Genomic DNA, 25,390 nt, shown 5'->3' with positions numbered 1-25,390 from the left:
GACAGGTGTGGCATATCAAGAAGCTGATTAACCCCATGATCATTACACAGGTGCACCTGGTGCTGGGGACAATATAAGGCCACTCTAAAATGTACCGTTTTGTCACACAACACAATGCCACAGATGACTTAAGTTGAGGGAGGGTGCAATTGTCATGCTGACTGCAGGAATGTCCGCCAGAGCTGTTGCCAGAAAATGTCAATGTTAATTTCTCTACCATATGCCACCTCCAATGTCATCAACCGGCCTCACAACCGCAGACCACGCTTAACCATGCAAGCCCAGGACCTCTGTCTGTATCAAAGCACTTTTGTGGGGAAAAACTCATTCTCATTGGCTGGGCCTATGTCATGGGAAATCAATAGATTAGGGCCTAATGAATTTTTTCAATTGACTAACTCAGTCAAATTGTTGAAATTGTTGCATGTTGTGTTAATATTTTTGTTCAGTATACATCTGATTACTACATTTAATGTAGAATAAACAGGCCAACAACTGGATCACGGTGAGTAACATCTTTATTCAAAAAGGTGAATGAAATCCAACCCAGCATATTCATTACATAACTCCTCATGGTATCTTCCAGAGCACGGAACCGTGTACGCAAACTGCGGTTGTACCACATCTAATGGTCTATACAAAACAAAATTAGAAAATATCATTTTAAAAAACAAACACGATCTACAAGCCCCCATTTTCAGTGGCCAGATTTGAGTGTAGTTGATTGAACGTTAAAGCTGAACTCCAGTCTCCTTTTCACCTCATTTAACACCTGATTTACTTAAAAGGCTTAAAAGGCACATCTCAATAGGTGGTCCAGGTAAGTCATAACGTAGCATAAGTAGGGGGGGCTTTCCTCTTTCGTTCCTCTATTATTTCTACCCTTTATTGTGTGTACTTTACTGTACGTATATATACTTGGGATATCGCTTTTCAACAGTAAAAGTTAGAAAATCGCCAGAGGACGTCTTTAAGATAATCTGGCCAGAGGGCCTGAAAAACTTCACACTCTTTCTCATTGCCCAGGGCAGACTTTCTCCAACAGGACTGTAGACACATTGTCAGTACACAGTGAAGAGGATGGGTATGCTATTCAATCATCCAAACTGCTCGCAAGCGTCTGCGTAGCCAGGCGCTAAACTAGAACTTGGTTTTATTTTTGGCGCGTGACACGCTGTAAATCCTGCATCTCCCAACTCCTCATTGGTTTTTAGGAGTATAGATCCACGCGGGTGATTGAAAGCAGAACTGAGATCGACACTCTAGTCCAGTTGATAGTGGTAATGCACCTTAAAGTTGGTTACCAACCGCCATATAAAGTCCACAGAAGAAGACTGAAGAAAGAGAGATTACTAGAAACTAACTAGGTTTCCACTTTTACCTGTGGATTAATTGTCAGAGTAGAGGACACACGATTTTGTGTGACTCAAAATGGGTCAAAATTCTACAAAGATCCAGGGAAAAAAAGGACCTTGTGCATTTCAGGTAAAGTAACAACCCAATATTTATATCCCAGGACAAATTAGTTTGCAACAGCGAGCTCGCTAGCTAAATGTCCATGAATGTTTCATGTGTTTCAACCTGTCCCCAAATTAATATAGTTGGTTCAGAGTTCGTTTTGATATTTCAACGTGCATGTCCTGATCGCGTCTGGTGTGGATGGACAAAATCAGCATGCATGTGATGGAGCACGCAGACACACGCTCGTGCCCGGTGTAGTCAGCATGTAGAAAACACGTACAAGGAAATACCCCTCCCATCCATACAAACATGGTCCAAATGCGAAGACAAGTAATTTCCACATTCATTAACTTTACAGTATCCATACACAATGTATGCCATTTACAATCGATGCAAATCCACAATACATGCATTACGATACAGAAATCTATGAAAGAAGCCATAATTTGTTCATTCCAAATATTCACATTCTGATCCAAAGACTCTTATTCCCCCGCCTTGATGCCGCATTGAAATGTGTTTGTTTGATTTTCTTTTGGTGAGAACCTAAGCAGGAAAGGCACTGAGTGTTGGATGTTAATAAATTCCCGGCGGTCCCTTGAAGCCCTAAATATTGAAAAGTAAAATTTGCTGGTCGGCTCCCCGTGAGGCTCTCTTCAGTCCTCCATACTGACTGAGGAAATCTATGGGGAGACAGAAACAATAACAGAATGTTAATGCCAATTTAGACCCAACGCAAGTGCGTGTGTTCAAACGAAGCGTTTCGGGAGATTAAACAACAAGTCCTCACCTGCAGAGATCTATCCCTCAATGGCCACCTCAGTTGCAGTATGTCCATTCAATGCTGCCTCTGGTGGGATATCCTAAAGAACACGGGAGGGGTTTCGATGGGAATGTAAGAAAGGAGGTGGTTGATTTACAATACGCGTAAAGACAGATCGTAATTGATTGGGAAAGTTGGATACGGTCGTGTCACTATATGCTCTTACCACGGAGGCGAGCTCTACGGGCGCAGAGGCGAGCTGTGTGTGACACTGCAGTTCTGAGATGACAGGCTGGGGGGCTGAGAAATGTCCAGAGAGGACATCCAGGGCAGTATTCTCATCTGTGGCGTCCTTTTTGGATTCGATTTCCATCTGGGCTTCAATTCCCTCTTTAGCCTGCAAAGGCAACACACCCAGTCAATGTTGAGCGCACAACTAAAATCAGTAGTCCCACCCACTAGATGACATTCCTGATGCAATAAAAGGAGCTGGAGGAGCCCACAGCCCAGGAAATGAACAGAATTTAAAAAGGAAGACCACAAGGGGGGAGGATTGATCCAAAGATGGGCGAGAGAAACTCACGAGGAAGCAAGAACTCCTGGATGGGCACATTTCAAAATGTGCGAGAGAAACATTCAGATGAGAGGATAGCCTGCACCAAAGTATTTGATCATACAGTGCCTTGCGAAAGTATTCGGCCCCCTTGAACTTTGCGACCTTTTGCCACATTTCAGGCTTCAAACATAAAGATATAAAACTGTATTTTTTTGTGAAGAATCAACAACAAGTGGGTCACAATCATGAAGTGGAAGGACATTTATTGGATATTTCAAATTTTTTAACAAATCAAAAACTGAAAAATTGGGCGTGCAAAATTATTCAGCCCCTTTACTTTCAGTGCAGCAAACTCTCTCCAGAAGTTCAGTGAGGATCTCTGAATGATCCAATGTTGACCTAAATGACTAATGATGATAAATACAATCCACCTGTGTGTAATCAAGTCTCCGTATAAATGCACCTGCACTGTGATATTCTCAGAGGTCCGTTAAAAGCGCAGAGAGCATCATGAAGAACAAGGAACACACCAGGCAGGTCCGAGATACTGTTGTGAAGAAGTTTAAAGCCGGATTTGGATACAAACAGATTTCCCAAGCTTTAAACATCCCAAGGAGCACTGTGCAAGCGATAATATTGAAATGGAAGGAGTATCAGACCACTGCAAATGTACCAAGACCTGGCCGTCCCTCTAACCTTTCAGCTCATACAAGAAGAAGACTGATCAGAGATGCAGCCAAGAGGCCAATGATCACTCTGGATGAACTGCAGAGATCTACAGCTGAGGTGGGAGACTCTGTCCATAGGACAACAATCAGTCGTATATTGCACAAATCTGGCCTTTATGGAAGAAAGCCATTTCTTAAAGATATCCATAAAAAGTGTTGTTTAAAGTTTGCCACAAGCCACCTGGGAGACAAACCAAACATGTGGAAGAAGGTGCTCTGGTCAGATGAAACCAAAATTGAACTTTTTGGCAACAATGCAAAACGTTATGTTTGGCTTAAAAGCAACACAGCTCATCACCCTGAACACACCATCCCCACTGTCAAACATGGTGGTGGCAGCATCATGGTTTGGGCCTGCTTTTCTTCAGCAGGGACAGGGAAGATGGTTCAAATTGATGGGAACATGGATGGAGCCAAATACAGGACCATTCTGGAAGAAAACCTGATGGAGTCTGCAAAAGACCTGAGACTGGGATGGAGATTTGTCTTCCAACAAGACAATGATCCAAAACATAAAGCAAAATCTACAATGGAATGGTTTAAAAATAAACATATCCAGGTGTTAGAATGGCCAAGTCAAAGTCCAGACCTGAATCCAATCGAGAATCTGTGGAAAGAACTGAAAACTGCTGTTCACAAATGCTCTCCATCCAACCTCACTGAGCTCGAGCTGTTTTGCAAGGAGGAATGGGAAAAAATGTCAGTCTCTCGATGTGCAAAACTGATAGAGACATACCCCAAGCGACTTACAGCTGTAATCGCAGCAAAAGGTGGCGCTACAAAGTATTAACTTAAGGGGGCTGAATAATTTTGCACGCCCAATTTTTCAGTTTTTGATTTGTAAAAAAGTTTGAAATATCCAATAAATGTCGTTCCACTTCATGATTGTGTCCCACTTGTTGTTGATTCTTCACAAAAAAATACAGTTTTATATCTTTATGTTTGAAGCCTGAAATGTGACAAAAGGTCGCAAAGTTCAAGGGGGCCGAATACTTTTGCAAGGCACTGTATTTTAGTGCTTAATATACCAAGGTGATTGCGTAAAGAGCTGTTTGAGTCATTATTATAAATTAGTCTGAGTAGATGAAAAACTTGTAGGTTATTATGGTTTAACTCTGACCAGCAGGTCCTCCGGAGAGTGCCGGTAATCGGGTGGAAGTGTGTCGTCTCTCTCTCCCCCATCTTTGTCACCTGCCTCCAGAGACCAACCAGACAACGGGGTTACAGGAGTAAGCATGTGTCTCATGTCTGCTCTACCAAAACTACACCTGGCATTGGGCACCTCAGTCTCTGCATAGCAAAAAGTAGGAAGACTCACGGCGATGACTTTATCAGCTGTGACAGGGGCGGGCTCAGATACTGGGGGGACGTTGTTCAGCGACTCCGATAGGGCCTCAAGTGAATCTGTTGGGACTGCGGGCACCTGAACAAAGATGACACGCAGTCAGACTTGACGGGATGCCAGCAGGTGATTAAAGGTGTGCCAAAACGACATCCTTGTGTGTATGTGTTAAGAGTAGGTATGATTTGGAGCCCGAGTCTCACCTGCTCCTCAATGGCGGGCTCAGCCATGGCTGCCTCCAGAGTGGGGACAGATTCTGTGATGATAAAGTTGTCGGCCACTGTATCGATGACAGGGTCGACTGGGGCCTGGAGAGCATAGGACTGTTACACAATGTTCCAATTCTAACTTAACTTCCATTTCTCCTTTCTTACTGAGGAAAGTAAAGGGACTGAGTAGGGATGTGACAGATGGGAAAACAAATCTTAGTGTTTAGACGGCCATTTATCGGTTTTCCGTACAAATTTCATTAAATTCCATGTGAATTCACAATGCAGAATATGGTCCTATTGCGTATGACCGCTATAGGGGGCAATGAAGTTTTATCTACCGCAGTCATAAACTGAATCTCAAACCGAACACTTGGACCCTAAGCCTTTTGTCGAGTGGCCATTTGTTGTGTTCGATAGTAAACCACTCGAGTCTGCAAGCGTTTTGTCAAAAATTAGCATGCATACATGTTTCATTGGCTGAAATAAAAGTTCATAGAAATGTTCCATACGCACAAAAAAGCGTATGTTGTGCACCAATTTGTTTACATTCCTGTTAGTGAGCATTTTTTCCTTTGCCAAGATAATCCATCCACCTGACAGGTGTGGCATATCAAGATGCTGATTAAACAGCATTATCATTGCACAGGTGCACCTTGTGCTGGGGACAATAAAAGGCCACTCTAAAATGCGCAGTTTTGTCACACAACACAATGCCACAGCTGTCTCAAGTTGAGGGAGCGTGAAATTGGTATGCTGACTGCAGGAATATCCACCAGAGATTTTGTCAGAGAACTGTACTACCATAACCCTCCTCCAACTTTGTTTTAGACAATTTAGCAGTTCGCCCAACCGGCCTCAACCACAGATAACATGTAACCACACCAGCCCAGGACCTCCACATCCAGCTTCTTCATCTGCGGGATCGTCTGAGACCAGCCTCACAGACAGCTGATAAAACTGTGGGTTTGCACAACTGAAGACTTTCTGCACAAATTATCAAAAACGATTTCAGGGAAGCTCATCTACGTGCTCTCCGTTCAGTTCGGCATTGTAACCTGAATTCTGTGGGCAAATGCTCACCTTCGATGGCCACTGGCATGCTGGAGAAGTGTGCTCTTCACAGATTAAATCTACAGAGCAGATGGTGTGTATGGCGTTGTGTGGGAGAGCGGTTTTCTGATGTCAACATTGGTTGCGGTGAGGTTGTGGTATGGGCAGACATAAGAAATAGACAACGAATACAATTGTATTTTATCTATGGCAATTTGAATGCACAGAGATACTGTGACAAGATCCTGAGGCCCATTGTTGTGCCATTAATCCGCTGCCATCACCTCATGTTTCAGCATAATAATGCACAGCCCCATGTCGCAAGGATCTGTACACAATTCCTGGAAGCTCAAAATGTCCCAGAACATCCATGGCCTGCATGTCCAGACCAGTGGCTGTCAGTGCCCTTTAAGATGAGGGAGGATGATTTTTTAATTTTTTTATTTCATGAGCATGCCCTTAATTCTATTACAGCATATAGGATGACGGTCATTCATATGTCATTCATCCAGTTAAATGTAACATCAATAGGTTTAGGCTACTATATGATACTCAAATTTCCACCTTCACCCATCTTGAGGTTGATACAACCTAGCCTATGAATGAAAGTTTACAACGTAGGTGCACACAGGTCAAGAGAACATTTTGGAGGTAACACATGGACAGACAGTGACACATTCAATACTGCCTTGCATATTCTTGCCTGCATCAAGCTGATATAGGGTGTAATCATTAGTCCAACAGTTGCAAACGAGAGTTTCTATTAAACATTCAGGTATGTTTATCCCAATTATTTCAGTTTAAGAAACTTTTTTCAACAGAGTTGGCGGAATGAATACACTGCTGATCACACGTAAACACCGTTCACTTTAATAGCAGCCACGTTGTATTCCTTCTCGCATCTATGCACTCTCCTCCTCTCACCTTTTCCCTTCGTCACTTGTGGATGTCAATGCACAACACATCAGCTGAATGTGACCAGGTGAAAAAAAACTTTCCAAGCCAAACCATATCATAACTGCTACACACAGCCTACATTGTTGTCACCATATTAGCTAATGTAATGTCATAGTCAACACAGCCAATAGAACTAACGTGATAGTAAACCTGCTACAATCAAGCAGTAACGTTACAGTGTACAGTCAGTAACCAGTTTAGGTCAATAAATTACTAAAACCAAAAGGTACCTTGACTTGGAAGAGTTCCAGTGTTGTGCTAGATAGTCAGTCAGCTAGCATAGCACCCCTCTTTTTGAGCGGGGTGTTTGAGAAGGCTAAACTAGCTAGCTGCATTTGCTAGCTAAGTAAGTGAAACTGAAAAAGAATGACCCTCTCTCTCTCTCTCCATTTTGGAAGGAATGTATTTGTTCAAAACTGTTCAACTATTGCCTCTCTTTGAGTAAACTACTCACCATATTTGATGTACTGCAGTGCTAGCTAGCTGTATCTTATACTTTCAGTACTAGATTAATTCTCTGATCCTTTCTGAGTGGGTGGAGAACATGTCAACTCATGCTGCAAGAGCTCTGATAGGTTGGAGGACGTCCTCCAGAAGTTGTCCTAATTACTGTGTAAGTCTATGGAAGGGGGTGAGAACCATGAGGCTCATAGGTTTTGTATTTGTATTTATTATGGATGCCAAAGTAGCAGCTACTCTTCCTGGGGTCCAGAAAAATTAAGGCAGTTCATACAATTTTAAAAACATTACAATACATTCACAGATTTCACAACACACTGTGTGCCCTCAGGCCCCTACTCCACCACATATCTACAGTACTAAATCCATGTGTATGTATAGTGCGTGTGTGTGTCTGACAATGTTTGTGTTGCTTCACAGTCCCCGCTGTTCCATAAGGTGTTTTTTTTATCTGTTTTTTAAATATAATTTTACTGCTTGTGTCAGTTACCTGATGTGGAATAGAGTTCCATGTAGTTATGGCTCTATGTAGTACTGTGTGCCTCCCATAGTCTGTTCTGGACTTGGGGACTGAAGAGACCTCTTGTGGCATGTCTTGTGGGGTATGCATGTGTCCGAGCTGTGTGCCAGTAGTTTAGACAGACAGCTTGGTGCATTCAACATGTCAATACCTCTCATAAATAAAACATAGTGAGAAAGTCAATCTCTCCTCCACTTTCAGCCAGGAGAGATTGACATGCATATTATTAATATTAGCTCTCTGTGTTCATCCAAGGGCCAGCCATGCTGCCATGTTCTGAGCCAATTGCAATTTTCCTAAGTCCTTTTTTGTGGCCCCTGACCACACGACTAAACAGTAGTCAAGGTGCGATAAAACTAGAGCCCTGTAGGACCTGCCTTGTTGATAGTGTCAAGAAGGCAGAGCACCGCTTTATTATAGACAGACTTCTGCCCATCTTAGCTACTACTGTATAAATGTGTTTTGACCATGACAGTTTACAATCTAGGGTTACTCCAAGCAGCTGAGTCATCTCAACTTGCTCAATTTCCACATTATTTATTACAAGATTTAGTTGAGGTTTAGGTTTTAGTGAGTGTTATGTTCCAAATACAATGCTTTAAGTTTTAGAAATATTTAGGGTTAACTTGCCACCCATGATCTCTGTTAATTGCAAACAAAGGTTGCTGTACCAAATATTAAGTTCTGCTTTTCTGATGTATCAAATACTTATGTCATGCAATAAAATGCAAATTATATACTTAAAAATCATACAATGTGATTTTCTGGATTTTTGTTTTAGATTCCGTCTCTCACAGTTGAAGTGTACCTATGATACAAATTACAGACCTCTACATGCTTTGTAAGTAGGGAAACCTGCAAAATCGGCATTGTATCAAATACTTGTTCTCCCCACTGTACCTTATCAAGCATTTCATACATATTATCCAGATACTGACTGTTAGCACTTGGTGGTCTACAGCAGCTTCCCACAAGAACGGGCTTTAGGTGAGGCAGATGAACCTGTAGCCATATTACTTCAACAGTATTTAACATTAGACTGTCTCTAAGCTTTAGAGGAATGAGGTTCTGAATATAGGTTGCAACACCGTCTCCGTTGGCATATCTGTCTTTTCGGTAGATGGCATAACCATGTATTGCTACCACTGTATCTAAGTGAGTTTCAGAGATAGTCAGAATATGAATGTCATCTGTTACAAGCAAGTTATTAACTTCATGGACCTTGTTTCTTAGGCTACATATGTTAATATGGGATATTTTTAGCACTTTTCTTGGTTGCTTGATTGTTTTTAATGCTTTACTGGGAGGCTTTTCAGAGGTAGACTTACTCATGTTATTTACATTGGAGCTGATAGTGCAGGGTGAGCTGCATAAAGTGCTCTTCCTACTATTGCACACCGCCTCAGTGCTAACAGTGTTACTCTGGATTATAGGCTCATGATTACTGCTTACAATAGCTGTAGAATAAACAGATGTATTTGGTGCAATTAGGGCTACATAAATTAAATGACTTACATTGTGTTTGCCAATGCCCCTAAGATCATGTACATTTGATGCAGCCTTATGATGACTCATTGTCACAATGGTAGGGATTAACTGAACTGGTCTTGGATCATTTACCAGTCATTGTTTCCACGCAGCCTTGAAATGCGTGGACAGAGTCCAGGAGCCAATGTACGCAGAGGAGGACAAAAGCTAGCTGTCCTCCGCTAACACCACAGTGCTACACTAGAGAACGGTGTTGAGGCTACTGTAGACCTTCATGGTAAAATAGTATGTATTAATAAATTATTTGGTGACGTGATTATGTTTAGTATGGTTATCTAAAAAGTATAACTTTTAAAATGTTTTAGCATTTTTAATTTTCTGAAAATCACTGAGAATGGTCCTCCCCTTTCTCCTCTAAGGAGCCTCCACTGATCAGACATGTCACACATTGAGCATGTTTGGAATGCTCTGGATCGATGTGTACGACAGCGTGCAGAGCAGGCTGTTCGTTGCTGTTGCTTGCCTTTCTCTGACATTTTTCAAACTTAGCGATGATGAGCAAAGTGCTTTATATCCAATCATTTAAAGATGCATCTCTTCGACTAACGTTACATCATTGTTGCATTAGGTTGTTGTTTATTATGCAATTTTCCCTTTATGATGATAATTTAGTGATAACTGCACTGTGATTACAATTTTGTGGACGCTAACTTCTTCGGTTATGTATTTTTTCTTAACGTTAACATCCCAATTTTGTTTAACATTCACACCCTTAGGACTGAGAAGGCTTAATGTCATGCGTTGGTCAGCCTTACCTCTACAAGGGGCTCTGAGGGAGCGACGTTGGCTACGGGGGCTTCATGAACTGGGGCTACCACGGGCTCCGACAGCGTTTCTGGGATCATTTCTGTTTCCTAGAAGAGAGAGGTTGGGGACAGGTCAGTTTGATTCCAAAGCAAAAATTAGGCGACACATAAAAATCGACCATTGGTCAATACAGGCACGACAAGTGGAGCAAACACTGAAGTGTAACATTTGTGAAGTGTTCCAGCTGTCCACTAGGTGGAGCCATAACCTTACTAATAGGAGCAATTACTAGCTCAAAAGCCCAGGCTACAATGAGCTGATATGAACACTTAGGAAATGGATCTAGTGGCATCTAAATATTTCCCATGTAAAAGAAGTTGCACAATAATAAAGTAGAGAGAAATGTCTGCTTACAACTGGAACCTCTTCAGGTGCCTCTGTTGTGACAGGCTCATCCTGGAATGAGGAGAAATGACTCATTAAAGACTCATCCAATCAAACAGAAAATAAATATCAGATGCTTTTTCAGAACGCTGTTTAAGAGAAAGAGGAAGGGTAAGGAACAGAGCAAACCACACATGATCACGCAGTACATGCACCACCACACAAGACAACATCAAGCAAAAGAACAAAGGACTTGAGTTGAGCTTTTTCAGGAAAGGCAGAGGTGTGAAAGCAGAGAAGGGTCGTTAGCGACGTAGCACGTTAGCATGATGTAGCACCTCTGTGACGACTGGGGCCTCCTCTACTTCGACTTCTTCAGGAATGGCATCTGCATTGACCATAGGAATGACCTCAGCTTCATCCTCAGGACTGTCCTCGGTGTCGATCACCACCTCTTCAGTTTCCACTACTGGGGCAGCTACGGCCTCGACCACGGGCCCGGATTCTGGCTCGACTACTGCCTCGACCTCCGCTTGGACCGTGGCAACTATTTCAGCCTCCACTTCGGCCTTCACCAACGGCTCGTCATGTGTCTAAACATGCAGTAGAACACGGTCAAAGAAGCCACACACACACACAAAAAAACACCATGCAACAGAACTATGGAACTATGGGTGATATACACTCAGTACTAGGTTTACCTCAAATTGGTCAGGAGCTGACACGGGAGCCTCAGGGATGGATGCGGCCTGCAAGTGGTAGAGAGAAAGAATGAGTTATTAATATACATATTGACTGACTACTATAAGTAAATAGATAGTACGTTTGGGATATAATGTTCATTTCGAGTCTAGGATAAAGCAATTCAGACTTGAGTTCTGACAACCACATGATGGCAGTTTATTTTAGAAACAGTGGTGGGTGGGTGGTGCCCAATTGTTGCGTTTTTCAACCCATGTCTAAAAATGGGCAAGGTTTTGAAAAACACATACATTTCAGAGATCATAAACCTTCCCTTGGAAAACACACTAAGGGTGCAAACACGCAAGACAAGCTGCCACGCCCCCCTTCTCTCCATGTCAGGCAGAGAGAAGAGAACAAAGTTCAAGAACATAGTTTCAGTGAGCAATTCAAGATCATTTATGTGAGCAATCCGGAGTTGTGGGGTCCACACTGTTATTGCATTCCCCTCGTGAACTGCGCCCCAGTCCATGCGTGAGGAGTTGGTCGTCACCACTTTCCTCATTGCCCCTACCCTTAGGGGAGTGCCAAGAATGAAGAATCGAGGGGCTCTTTCAGTGGCAGAGAGCCAAGAGACATGCAGAGGTCGCCTTTATCTGACGATTGAAGAGATGCCGTGTACACAGACTTGCGCAAACTCCCAGTGCTGGAAGTTTCATTCTCAGTAGGCCAAGATGTACTACTGAAATGGAGGCCATCAACCCCAGCACTCAGAGGCATGTCTTGATCATAACCGAGCACTCCCTGTGGAATAGGGAAAGGCACTGTCGGAATGACTCTTTGCCTGGTAAGAGCGAGAATGTATTTTATTCTCTGTGTTGGCACCAAACAAAAAAATTTCTGATTGATCTTGAACCCTAGCTCTGAGAGGTGGGTTACACGGGAAGTCGTGTCTTGAACCCCTGCATGGGGTGCATAGCAGGTTTCTCAGGGGTGTGAGGGCTGTCTCTTACACACTTGCTGAATAATCTAGCCTGAATGGGACAGCAAGGCTGTGCCTTGAAAATAAAACCTTCGAAACCTTGTGTGCTGGCAGCATGCTTATGTGAAAATAAGCATTCTGCAGGTCAACTGAGGTGAACCAGTCACCTCTACGAATAGAGCGAGACAGCACGTTGAACATACACCGAGTGTACAAAACATTAAGGACACCTTCCTAATATTGAGCTGCAATCCCCTCCCCCTTTTGCCCCCAGAACAGCCGCAATTTGTCAGGGAATGGACTCTACAAGGTGTCAAACGTTCCACAGGGATGCTGGTCCTCGTTGACTTCAGTGCTTCCCACAGCTGTGTCAAGTTGGCTGGATGTTGTTTCGGTGGTTGACCATTCTTAATACACATGGGAAACTGTTGAATGTGTAGAACGCAGCAGTGTTGCAGGGAACCAGGAAGTACCGGAAGTAAAGCAGAGGTGGCTCTCTGCCGCTTGTATGGCCCTGATAGCCACTTTGCGTAATAGAGATTTCCTCAAGTATGCGTGCCGAGATGCCAGTCGCTACTGATTCCAAAGTTCTGCACGAACTGCAGTCGTAACGCTTCGTAACCATGGACTAGACCCAGGGCTGGACTGAACATTCACTGCAGTTCCCTGCTCTGGTGACGAGTAGCCAGCAGGTCAGTAGACTCTCTCTCACCAGTGGTGCCGGAGCACCCTCTGGTCGTGATGGAGCAAGTCTCCTTTTTATTGTATTTTTGCTCTGTGTCCTTGGCATGATGCCTGGATACAGCAGACTTTTTTTATTGGAAAAGGGGAGTGTTAACACACTGGAACTAGGGGACAGTGTTGGTGGCGACGGACAATTAGTCGATACCCAGGGCTACGGGGCAGGCAAAAGTTGAAGGCTTTGCCCTCCTCCTTTCAAAGTTTGCACTTCTGCCGCATGGCCGGAGACAACCGGCCCAAACAGTTCCCTCTGGTTGACGGGAGCGTCAAGATAATCTGCTTTCTCCTTTTCCGACAGGCTGGACAATTTGAGCCACAAGGCTCTCTCTTCTACCACTGTCTCATGGTGTGGCCACAGCATTGAATGGCGCTCCTGGAGGCTCGGCGGTTGAGGTCTGTGACGACACAGATCTCATCTCAAAGGTCTGGGTTAGGCTTACCGATAGCTTGGAGATTATGCATTTCTAACATCAAATCAGCCTGCTAAGCCAGCAGTAGGGACATAATGTTCAATGCCAGTACAGAACGTGGAGCAGACAAGTAGAACTTTTGGTAGATGGACACGGAAAAGCGGTCCATCTTACCAAGGAGAGAAGCGTCTGTTAGTGATGAGGCATTGGGGTTGACGGAACATTCATGCTGGCAAAAAGTCTGGTTTGGATCTTGCCGATCAAGAGGCTGTTCCAATTGCGTTTGGCTTCTGCCACGCAAGCTGGGATGGCTGAGAGGAGTTTCTCTCATGGGATGGTGCGGAAGGGGAGGTCCCTGCCATCGTACCAGTCTCTCAGCGCTGCCACCCACCTCGAGTTCGGGCCACTGAATACGTATGGTCGCTGCCCGTTTGAAGATATCAATGAGTGAATATCTGTCATCCGCCATCGATGCCCCACTAAGGGCAGAAGAGGACCTAGAAGTAACGGTGTGTGCCTCTTTGTCCTGTTCCTCTATCTGGAGGAGATCATCATGCCATTGTATTCTTCGATGATGAGGAAAACTAGCTGAAGGTCCTCAGGATAGCCATCCATGGTGTCAGCCCATGAGGTCTGGGTCTGGATGGTTCTCTCCCCGCTCGAAGGCAGTGTGGTGGAGGAATCACTGCTCTGCACACTCTCTGACAGAGGGTGATCGCAGCAAAATCCCCACAATGGATACATGACCGGGCGTCCTCGAATGCTGCATCCTTGTGTTCAAGACCCAGACAGATGACATGCCCTGCATGGGCACGGATGTACCGGTGCTGGAGCCAGGGCCTGGGCCTTGCTCGGTACCCCTTGGCCTGAGCTAACAGGTGCAATGGCTCTAAAAAAAACAGCTAATCCGAGAACAAAGTGAAATGTAGCTAGCATTCACCACTTGGGCTAGTAGCCTAGCTAGTTAGCACAAAGTTATCCAAAGGAAGCTAGCGCTATGTTGGTCATGCGATGACTAAAAGCGTGGCTCTCAACTGATAAGCTGGGAAGCTAGGACAGTCCGTTTAGTCAATGCAGCACGGTAGTGGGTTGAGCTAAACGAGAGAGCGAGCTAGTAATTCCATCTTTCCAGGTAGAAAAAGTTGGTAGGATAGCTAGCCAGACTAGCTAAGCCGTGTAGCTAAGCTAGCCATGTCCCGTAGCTAACTAGCCAAGTCTCAGCAGCTACCTATACCAGGAGACAGAAGCAAAAGCTCATTCTTAACCCAAACAAAAACTTTCCTTTCGGTGAAGTCACCAAACACAAAAGCTGAAAAACCTGCGCTCAGCAGTGTAACCTCAAAGGCACACCTGTGAACAGTTAGGTCCAATGCAGCCATTTTTATTTCAATAACAAATCATTTCTGGGTAACAAGTACCTTACTGTGATCGTTTTCTATTAAAACGGTAAAAAAAATATATTAAAAAATGCAATTTCTCAATACATTTTTTTTTCGCTAGGACTGTCTGGGAGTGGTCTAACTGGGGAGAGGAAAACTGAAAATTAGCTGTTATTGGCAGAGGTTTGGAACTCTTTATTGGTCTATTAACAAACGAAAAGCATGGTGATGTCACCATGGAAGGCCAAAACACCATCCCACCAATACAGATTGAAATTTCAGGCGGTCATTTCAAACAGCCTTTTCAATAAAAACAGCATTGTCATAATTTTCACAATATTATTCCAACCTCATTGTGGAAATTATATATATATACATATATACACTACATTCAGAAAGGTTTTGTCCCCCTCACCAATCCACACGCATTACCACATAAGGACAAAGCATTTTTAGACATTTATTAAAAATAAATCACATTTACATAAGAATTCTGATCCTTTACTCAGTACTTTGTTGAAGTACATTTGGCAGTGATTACAGCCTCGAATCTTCTTGGGTATGATGCTACAAGCTTGGCACACCTGTATTTAGGGAGTTTCTTTCATTCCTCTCTGCAGATCCTCTCATGCACAGCTATTTTCAGGTCGGTCCAGAGATGTTCAATCAGGTGGTTCATGCGCAGGCTCTGGCTGGGCCACTCAAGGACATTCAGAAACTTGTCAGAGCTCTGTCAGGGTGACCATCCGGTTCTTGGTCACCTCCCTGACCAAAGCCCTTCTCCCCCGATTGCTCAGCTTGGCCGAGCGGCCAACTCTAGGAAGAGTCTTGGTGGCTCAAAACTTCTTCCATTTAAGAATGTTGGATGCCACTGTGTTCTTGGGGACCTTCAATGCTACATAATGTTTTGGGGGGGTACCCTTCCCCAGATTGGGCCTCAACACAATCCTGTCTCGGAGCTCTACGGACATTTCCTTCGACCTCATGGCTTGGTTTCTGCTCTGACATGCACGGTCAACTGAGGGACCTTACATGGACAGGTGAGTGCCTTCCCAAATCATGTCCAATCAATTGAATTTACCACAGGTGAACTCAAAATCACGTTGTAAAAACATCTCAAGGGTGATCAATGGAAACATGATGCACCTAAGCTCTGAATACTCATGTAAAAAAAGGTATCGTTTAAAAAAAATTATACATTTGCAAAAATTTATGAAAACCTGTTTTTGCTTTGTCATGATGGGGTATTGTGTGTAAATGTTGAAGAAGTCAAGGAGTCTTAATACTTTCAGAATGCACTGTAGCTCGGCTACAGCTGTGTAGGGTGAGGAAGGGGCTATGGGCTACAGGTCTTCCATTTACTACGAAACAGCAGCCTATATTCACACAGCTACAGCCAGTAGCCCCCTCATATCCCTAGCTGTGTACCAAAATGGTCGGATCGCAGCTCGTCTCGCAGGCCCCATAAATACTCAAGGAACAAAATGTACTGAACTGATCCAAGTGCAGCCCTTTCTATCTGACAGATTAGTTTAACCTATTCAGAGAATATTATGTACATAAAGTTCCTAGTACACATCCCCTTCCCCCTCTTTCTTCCTAGAAGCCAAGTTCCTGTTTTTACTCTAAAAATTTAATAGGGAACAATATAACGTCAAGGTAAAAAACTAGAAATCACCACAGAAATGCTAACAGAGCTAAATGTGACACCCCAATGCCAATGGAGGGGAACTTCTGGAGAGCTAAACAGAGAAAAGATTCAACACACGTGGGAGAGATAGCCTGTTCTATTCTGAAGAGGCTTTCCCCATATGTTAAATGTGTCCACATGTAGGAGATGGGAAGAGAGAGACGGCGGGTCTGAAATAATTTTCTAAGATAATCCATCCACCTGACAGGTGTGGCATATCAAGAAACCGATTACACGGCATGATCATTACACAGGTGCACCTGGTGCTGGAGACAATATAGAGCCAATTTTAAATGTGCAGTTTTGTCACACAAAATGCCACGGATGTCTCTAGTTTTGAGGGAGCGTGTAATTGGCATGCTGACTGAAGGAATGTCCACCATAGCTGTTGGCAGAGAATTTAATGTTCATTTCTTTACCATAAGCTGCCTCCAACATTGTTTTTGAGAAATTGGCCGTACGTCCAACCCGGCCTCACAACTGCAGACCATGTGTAACCACGCCAGCCCAGGACTTCCACATCCAGGTAGTTCCCCTGCGTGATCGTCTGAGGGGGTTAGAGGGGGTGAGGGACCTGGCTCCCCAATGGGTAGACCTGGCTGCCATGTGGGAGGGCCTATGCTCTACAAGGCCCACCCATGGCTGCACCCCTGCCAAGTCATGTGAATTAAGGTTTATCATGTGAATTTAAGATTAGGGCCTAATGAATTTATTGACCGATTTCCTTATATGAACTGTATTTGTATTTAAGGCAGCAGCTACTCTTCCTGGGGTCCGGCAGAATTAAGGCAGTTATACAACATTATAATACATTCATTACAGAATTCACAACACACTAAGTGTGTGCCCTCAGGCCCATACTCCACTACCACATATCTACAACACAAAATCCATGTGTACAGTACATATGTTATCATGTGTGTGTATGCTTGTGTGTGTGCCTATGTTTGCGTTACTTCACAGTCCCCGCTGTTCCATAAGGTGTATTTTTACGTGCTTTTTAAATCTGATTCTACTGCTTGCATACGTTACCTGATGCGGAATAGAGTTCCATGTAATCATGTCTCTATGTAGTACTGTCTGCCTGTTCTGTTCTAGACTGGGGGACTGTGAAGAGACATCTGGTGGCATGTCTTGTGGGGTATGGATGGGTGTCCGAGCTGTTTGCTAGTATTTTAAAGACAGCTTGGTACCTTCAGATTTTCAACACCTCTTACGAAAACAAGTGTTGATGTCTATCTCTCTTCCACTTTGAGCCATGAGAGATTGACATGCATGTCATTAATGTTAGCTCTCTGTGTACTTTTAAGGGCTAGCCGTGCTGCCCTGATCTGAGCCAACTGCAATTTTCCTAAGTCCCTCTTTGTGGTACCTGACCACACTACCTGACAGTAGTCCAGGTGTGACAAAACCAGGGACTGTAGGACCTGCCTTGTTGATAGTGTTGTTAAGAATGAAGAGCAGCGCTTTATTATGGACAGACTTCTCCCCATCTTAGCTACTGTTGTATCAATATGTTTTGACCATGACAGTTTACAAAAAAACTTAGTCAAATCTTTGAAATTGTTGCATTGCGTTAATATTTTTGTTCAGTGTAATTAAAATACTGAGCTATATTGTATGCACATTTTTTATGGGAATGTATATTATTTCATACTAATACAATTGCTCAGAGAAAGAGATTTTGTTTAAACAAGTAATATCATTTTTTTCTCAAAACGGTAGAGGTCCAAAATGACACGTTTTCAATACCTCACCTTGCGAGAATAACAGCACTGAGCCTTTTCCTAAAATATTTTATGAGTTGGAGAACAGAGGGATCTTAGACCATTCCTCCATACAGAATCCTCCAGAGTTTCTTGATATCCTTTGTCTGCACCTATGGACTGCCTTCTTCAATTCAAACCACAGATTTTCCAATGGGATTCAAGTCTGCAGACATGTTGATTTTGTGGCCAAGTAACTATTTCCTAGTGGATTTTGATGTGTGATTGGGGTTATTGCCTTTCTGGAAGATCCACTTGTGTTCAAGTGTCAGCCTCCTGGCAGAGGCAACCAGGTTTTGGGATAAAATATCCTTGTACTGAGTAAAGTTCACGATGTCATTGACCTTAACAAGGGCCCCAGGACCAGTGGAAACAAAATAGCCCCATAACATCAAAGATCCACCATATTATACGGTAGGTACGGGTTCTTTTCTGCTTATGTTTTCTCATTTCGACACCAAACCCACCACTGGCTTGGGAGGCCAAAGAGCTCGATGTTCATATCATCTAACCAAAGCACCAGTTCCAATCCAAGTGTCAATGCCGTTTAGCAAACTCCAGGCGTCTGCCTCATGTGCAGAAGCACTAGGTGATCAAATCATCTGCCAGGCAGCAAGAAGGCACCGAGACTTCCATACCCCCACACTCCTTTTGTTTAAATACTCAAGGGCTCTCCATCGACAGTACCCCTTCCAAAAACTCTGTCTGAATATGAGGCCCATGGTGAAGACACCACGACCGACTGACCAGAGCCACCAACTGTCCACTCTTTATATACCAACACCTGTGTGTGTGTGTGTGTGTGTGTGTGTGTGTGTGTGTGTGTGTGTGTGTGTGTGTGTGTGTGTGTGTGTGTGTGTGTGTGTGTGTGTGTGTGTGTGTGTGTGTGTGTGTGTGTGTGTGTGTGCGGTCTCAGCGCTCCTTTGTTAAGAGTGTAAGGATTTGCAATCTCATCAACTCAATAAAACTATCCTGATACGGGTTGTGTATAACACATCCGCTATGCGTGTGGTTGCGCCTAAAGTACTTTAATGAAAGCTTGTGCCTATAGGGCTAAGGAGCATCTGACATGTCCATGGTATGTCCAGCAGCATGGGGCTGGGGAAAAGAGCCATTTTGAGCAAGAGCCAACAATCGTGTATTTAAAAAAAAAAATGTTTACCTTTATTTTACTAGGCAAGTCAGTTAAGAACAAATTCTTATTTTCAATGACGGCCTAGGAACAATGGGTTAACTGCCTGTTCAGGGGCAGAATGACAGATTTGTACCTTGTCAGCTTGGGGATTTGAACTTGCAACCTTATGGTTACTAGTCCAATGCTCTAACCACTAGGCTACCCTGCCATAACCACCCGCTCATCCCGTGCTCCACACACATGTCAGCACACACACGTCATATGTGGTCATAGCTTAGCTACAGCGAGGGAGGCACTTTAGAGACACTATAGCAGCTGAACAAGTGCCAACAAGCACTGTACACATTTCCAACACAGGACACTGAACAAGACAAACAGCTGCATAAACTAAACTATTACGATGACACTACCAACATTTAACTTTCATAAGATTGAAACTTTCACACACCGAAGGATAAAGCTACTTGCGACCCGCAAGTACAGATGATTTGGTGTTTATTGCGGGTCGCAAGTAGCTTTATCCTTCATTGGCTAAGATGATTCATCACTAAACCTTAATACAGATGTAGGATCTTAATTTGATCGCCTTGTTACAGGAAATGTTAAACACGTTTTGTAATTTCCACTTCATTTTCCCGTATGGAAAATGGATCAACCCCTACAAAAATGTCCATTAATTATAATCCACATAATAATTCAAATGTCCTCTTGTTGCAGGATTATTTTCCTGCTGTAGCAAACTGGCTCAAATTAAGATCCTAGATCTGTACAGCTCCAGAGAAATGTAATCAATCTCATTTTATCCAATTACTCTCACCACAATCTTCTGAAAAAAACAAGTGAAATCAGTTTTAAAACAGACACAAATCATTTACACTGTAGACCATGTTAATGTACCCGGCAATATATAGTGACTGCAACAGAGGCCCTGCCCACTCTCTGTGTACATGTACAGCCTATTAAATAGAACACACTGTTCTCTTACTGCCCCCTCTCAGTCCCTTCCCAACACGCCAGAAACTGCACCTGACCCCATATACTCTCCGTCCGCAAACAAATTCAAAATGGGAGAGGGCCTTTACCTCCATTACTAGCTCCGTCTTTGGAATGAAGCTTTCTTCAACCTCCTGCACTGCTGCAGTTTCTTCTGTAGGTGGCCCCACTGCAGTTTCTTCTGTAGGTGGCCCCACTGCAGTTTCTTCTGTAGGTGGCCCCACTGCAGTTTCTTCTGTAGGTGGCCCCACTGCAGTTTCTTCTGTAGGTGGCCCCACTGCCGTTTCTTCTGTAGGTGGCCCCACTGCAGATTCTTCTGGGGCTTCAACTGGGCCGTCGACCACATCTGGGGTTTCAATTGGGGCTTCGACCTCCAATGTGGCTTCTTCAGCCTCTACTGGAGCTTCGACTGGCGCCTCAACTTCAACCTCTGCTGCAACCACTTCAGCCTCTAACGCCGCCACCATAGGTTTAGGCTCCGGTACCTCGACTGGGGCCAGCAGCGCTACAACGGGGACGTTTACTACTCGAGTCTGTATGGGGACAAGCTTTGGACACTTTGCCACTTCTTTGACTTTAACAGGGGGGGCCGCCACAGCAGCCACTCCTGGGGTCCCTTTGCCAGTGCCAGCAACATGCTGCTCCTCAAGGACTTTCCTCTGGGCCTGCTGCTCAACACACAGAGCGAGCGAGCGAAAGACAGAGAGAGAGAAGGGTGTCAGATTAACTTTACCTTGAATCACTCCACTTTGATTAAACATTGAAAGATGTAGAGAAAAAAATATGGGGAGAGGCTGCTGAAGGTAATCCAGCCAGAGGGCTGTTAGTTATTGAATTCCTCATCTAGTTTGGGTTTGATGGGGGGGTATTCTATTCGATGAAATACCAGGGATGCCAAATTAGGATCAACATGTTTTCCCAAAGGGGACAGAGGACTAAACCTTTGAGCTATGGCGCCGATCAATGGGGCAGGGCGTGGGGGGTGCAAACTAGTTAGATAATGGCAGTAAATTAGCTGAATCGGAATGATTCTGACAGGTCAAGTCAGGCGGGACCGAAACCTGCGAGTCAGCAGGGCTCAGGGCTCCGGATGGGGCCCCGCATAGCAGACAGTAAACTAATCGCATTATAATCCGGTTACAATCATACCCTACGCCTCGTTAGCTGCAAGAGACGACCGGCCAGCCAGCAGAGTTTACACAGCCCACCAAGTGCATAAGCCCAGTGAGTGTGCATACAAAAACAGCTCTGCCTTTGGTCTGTCCGTCAGACCAACCCCTCCCTGCCCCTTTTGTAATGGTACGATTTCGAGGTTTTTTGAAACCCGTCATCAACAGGACTAGTCTGAAGGACATTTACTAGGCATCATCATCCTTTGGAAATAAACTAGAAAAACTGTTTTGAAAAGGCATGAGCCCTAGTTAGTGCTCGGAGTGTCAATCAGAGCACAAAAAAAGCACATGTTATGGAAGTCAGTAAGCAGAACATGAGCCCTAGTTAGTGCTCGGAGTGTCAATCAGCAAGAGACCTCCCTTCCACGCACCTCCGTAGATATCTAGAGCACGCAGAGGTGATAAGGCTAACTGATTTGGGATACGTTTTTATTTGGGCTTCTGTGAAAGGTTTCATGGCACAGGCCCTCCTAAAAAAAGCAGTCTGGTGGAGGGCATGCCTACGATTCATTACCAAATACAGGCTTGGTTTGAGTGGAGTCTTGCCAGAAAACTAGGGGGAAGAGAGTGTTTAGGAGAACTTCTTTCTCACCATATTGAGAAGTATTTGCAAGGGATCGCTAGTGTAGTGCATGTACAATGTTAGGCCTACTGGCTTATTGCTGAGCTATGACAGAGCTCTGGATAACATTACAACGGAAAGTCACAAAGGGAATTGAAATGTTGTGATTTGTAGAATACACATTCAAGTCAGTTTATGTGAAAGAAAGAATACATTTTGAGAAGGGTTACAGAGAACTGTCCTGTTGCTGCGTTACATTATCATGCTGTAAATGGAGGAGGAGCACGTTCTAAAATGGAGGATACATGAAACTCCTGGACTCTCATCACCCCCCCCCCCACACACACACACACACACACACACACACACACACACAAATGAAAGGATCACCCACCCAAGCACAGAGTGTGCAAAGCATTGTGTCAGTTATGTGCACGTTTGTAATGCCATCCCACCTCTGAAAAGACAATTGCGAAAGATGGTTGAATAATACAACCAGTATTCCTAAATTAAAATGCTCTAATCCCGTGCATGACAATTAAATGAATAGGTGACAGTTTAGGCCTTAATGACTGGCCAAACAATTGCCGCAAACATAGAGTGCAACCCACTGTGTTGTTCTGCACAATTTGCGCCAATAATGTGTGCTAGTGATAAACCTTCAAATCAGATTTACAACAAAATCTCAGAACCAGCATGGCCATGTCACAGATTCTTTATGACAATTTATAGATATGGCATCCCGAGAGGTGCAGCGGTCTAAGGCACTGATCAGTGCTAGAGGCGTAACTACAGATCCGAGGTTCGATCCCGGGCTGTGTCGCAGCCGGCCGCAACCGGGAGATCCATGAGGCGGCGCACAATTGGCCCAGCGTCGTCCGTGTTAGGGGAGGGTTTGGCCAGCTGGGATGTCCTTGTCCCATCGTGCTCTAGCGACTCATTGTGGTGGCCGGGTGCATGCACACTGGCTTCGGTTGCCAGTTGTACAGTATTTCTTCCAACACATTGGTGCGGCTGGCTTCGGGCTAAGCGAACAGTGTGTCAAGAAGCAGTGCGGCTTGGTGGGGTTGTGTTTTGGAGGATGCATGGCTCTCGAGATTCGCCTCACCCAAGTCCGCACGGGTGTTGCAGCGATGGGACAAGACTAACTACCAATTGAATATTACGAAATTGGGGAGAAAAAAGGGTAAAAAGTACAAAAAAGTTGATAACCTACTTGGCCAAGTACACAGCGAGATCAAACTTTATGCATGGACCTTAATCATACATTGCCAACTAGGCGCGCCGTGCCTGGTACGTTACAGAGCCAGGAGTAGACTAAATAAAACAGTTCGACAGGCAGGGTGCTGGTCATGTAGCCAGACGAGCTACATCCAAAGCCCATCATGTAGCTGGGTGGATTGGGATATATGGATTGTGCAACCTGAATCAGGTTTAGGATGTAACAAAGTAAACAAAAATCAGGGAGTTTAAATTTGTTTGTTACGTTTGGTATGGTATTAATTTGTGGATGTCCATCATTCATTTCGTATGATGTTACAAATTACAATTTGTATGATATGTTACGAATTTCAATTTGTTGTGGTTTAGGTAGGTGACGGCTAACGTTTAGGGTTAGGAGTTAGAGTTAGCCAACGTGCTAAGAAACCTTCGGATTGCTAGATGTTCGCGTTATACACCCACCCATGCACTCCAACATCCAACCAACTCAGACAGCCATAAGTAACCTTCATTCTTATGTAACCATACCAAACACAACATATCATACTAATTTGATTGTCCTGAATTATCGTTTACCATGTTACGTCTCGCCTATGAGACCAGGCTGATGGATTGGAAATTATATTGGCAGTAGTTTCTTCGCATGCTTCAACCAGTCTTTTTAAAAACTATCAGTAATTTAGAATGTGAAAAACTATTTAGTTTGCCTAAAAAGAGGATCATTCATCCAATGATATATTGTTTAATGTTTGGTGAATTTCAATGGATAAACTGTTCAATGCACTTCGACTACCAGAGTGGAGGGGAACACGTGTAGCACGGATTACAAAAAATAATAATAATAATCAAATCATAATTAGCTATAATATGGAGGAACTGAAGGAACCCTGGTGTGCGCACTTACCACCCTCCTCATGCGGCGCTTGTTCTTCTTCCTTTTGCTGGGCATGTTCGTGTTTTTGGTTGAAGCTACAAGAAATAATTAAGAACTTTGATTTCTGTCCTCCCCGGAGATGGAGAAAGTGTTCGTCGGCAAAGCGGAGACTGTCACAGTAGCACCGGTCTGATGACCAGATGATACTGATGGACGGAACATTGTGCATCTTTTTAAAGCACTCGTTGTTGTTGTTTTTTCCATCTCTGCCTGGACCTATCGGGAGGAGGATGGTGGAGGGGGCGTTAACGATAGAGGGGTGTGTGCGCCCTTTGTTTGATAGGGTCCAGTAGGCTTGCCTTGTCCGCAAACTGGCGTTGTTTTCTGATGTTATGTAACGGTTTTGTCAAGAAGTGATACAGCTTTTGTCAAAATGTACTTTTCGTAGTAAGCTTAGGAAAATTTACGCAGCAGGTATGGATAATGAATGTAGCAAGTTAGGATAATAAGGTTAAAGTTAGGAAAAGAGTTAGGGTTAGCTATAAACCCACCAAAATCTAAAACTGTATCCATCTAGGCATACCTCCATCGTTTTGGACTGCTTCCGAAAACGTAGCCTATCCAGACCCCTTTTTCGAGCTCGAATGTGTCGATTCTGTTTGAAAATGTGCGGTCACACTCACGCTTGGTTTGACTGCCTTGATCTCCTCACTGTGCGTGTCCCATTTATGCATCTCCCCATTTAGAACATGCATACACGAGCCTACTCCTCATGCCAGTGTTTTAGCTCGGGACAAACAGAGTTGTCCTAACTTGTCAAGTGTGTTTGTCTCTGTTGCGTTTATGATCTTCACATGCGCTGAAAATAGATTTAAATCATCTGAGCAAATATAGCCTAGGTGGGTCTTCCTAAAAACACGCCACTTCGATACAAGTGACCTTTCGTAGCAGTTTAGGAGAGCATTTTCGCTAGCTAACCCGAACCATTTTCATAACCTTAACCTAATTCTCTTAACCTGCTACGAAAAAGTCGTAGCTGTATCGAAATGGCGTGTTT

At 44.0% G+C, this 25,390-nt stretch overlaps 1 protein-coding gene across 5 annotated transcripts; it reads right to left on the bottom strand.

The window, feature by feature from the left end:
• Positions 1 to 500: 500 nt before the first annotated feature.
• LOC124036074 (calphotin-like) lies at positions 501 to 24,578 on the bottom strand. 5 transcript variants are annotated; one of them, XR_006838847.1, is made up of 12 exons: positions 24,364 to 24,572; positions 20,594 to 21,172; positions 11,429 to 11,476; positions 11,066 to 11,320; positions 10,758 to 10,799; positions 10,352 to 10,450; positions 5,054 to 5,158; positions 4,827 to 4,931; positions 4,629 to 4,699; positions 2,451 to 2,621; positions 2,252 to 2,324; positions 501 to 2,144 (listed from the first exon to the last, which is right to left on the bottom strand). XR_006838847.1 is itself a non-coding variant. In XM_046350201.1 (12 exons), the coding sequence occupies exons 1-11, from the start codon at positions 24,406 to 24,408 to the stop codon at positions 2,262 to 2,264; spliced, it is 1,587 nt and encodes a 528-aa protein (XP_046206157.1). In that variant the 5' UTR covers positions 24,409 to 24,571; the 3' UTR covers positions 501 to 2,144; positions 2,252 to 2,261. The 5 variants fall into 5 exon arrangements, 4 of the variants coding, with proteins under 4 accessions (XP_046206157.1, XP_046206159.1, XP_046206160.1 ...); XM_046350201.1 differs by having other exon boundaries at positions 4,629 to 4,703; positions 24,364 to 24,571; XM_046350203.1 differs by lacking the exon at positions 11,066 to 11,320 and having other exon boundaries at positions 4,629 to 4,703; positions 24,364 to 24,578.
• Positions 24,579 to 25,390: the final 812 nt, after the last annotated feature.

The sequence above is a fragment of the Oncorhynchus gorbuscha genome, linkage group LG05 (genome assembly GCF_021184085.1).
Source record: "Oncorhynchus gorbuscha isolate QuinsamMale2020 ecotype Even-year linkage group LG05, OgorEven_v1.0, whole genome shotgun sequence".
Classification (NCBI taxonomy): domain Eukaryota; kingdom Metazoa; phylum Chordata; class Actinopteri; order Salmoniformes; family Salmonidae; genus Oncorhynchus; species Oncorhynchus gorbuscha.
The sequence above is the reverse complement of the archived record's forward strand: the minus strand, read 5'-3'. Positions and strand labels throughout refer to the sequence as shown.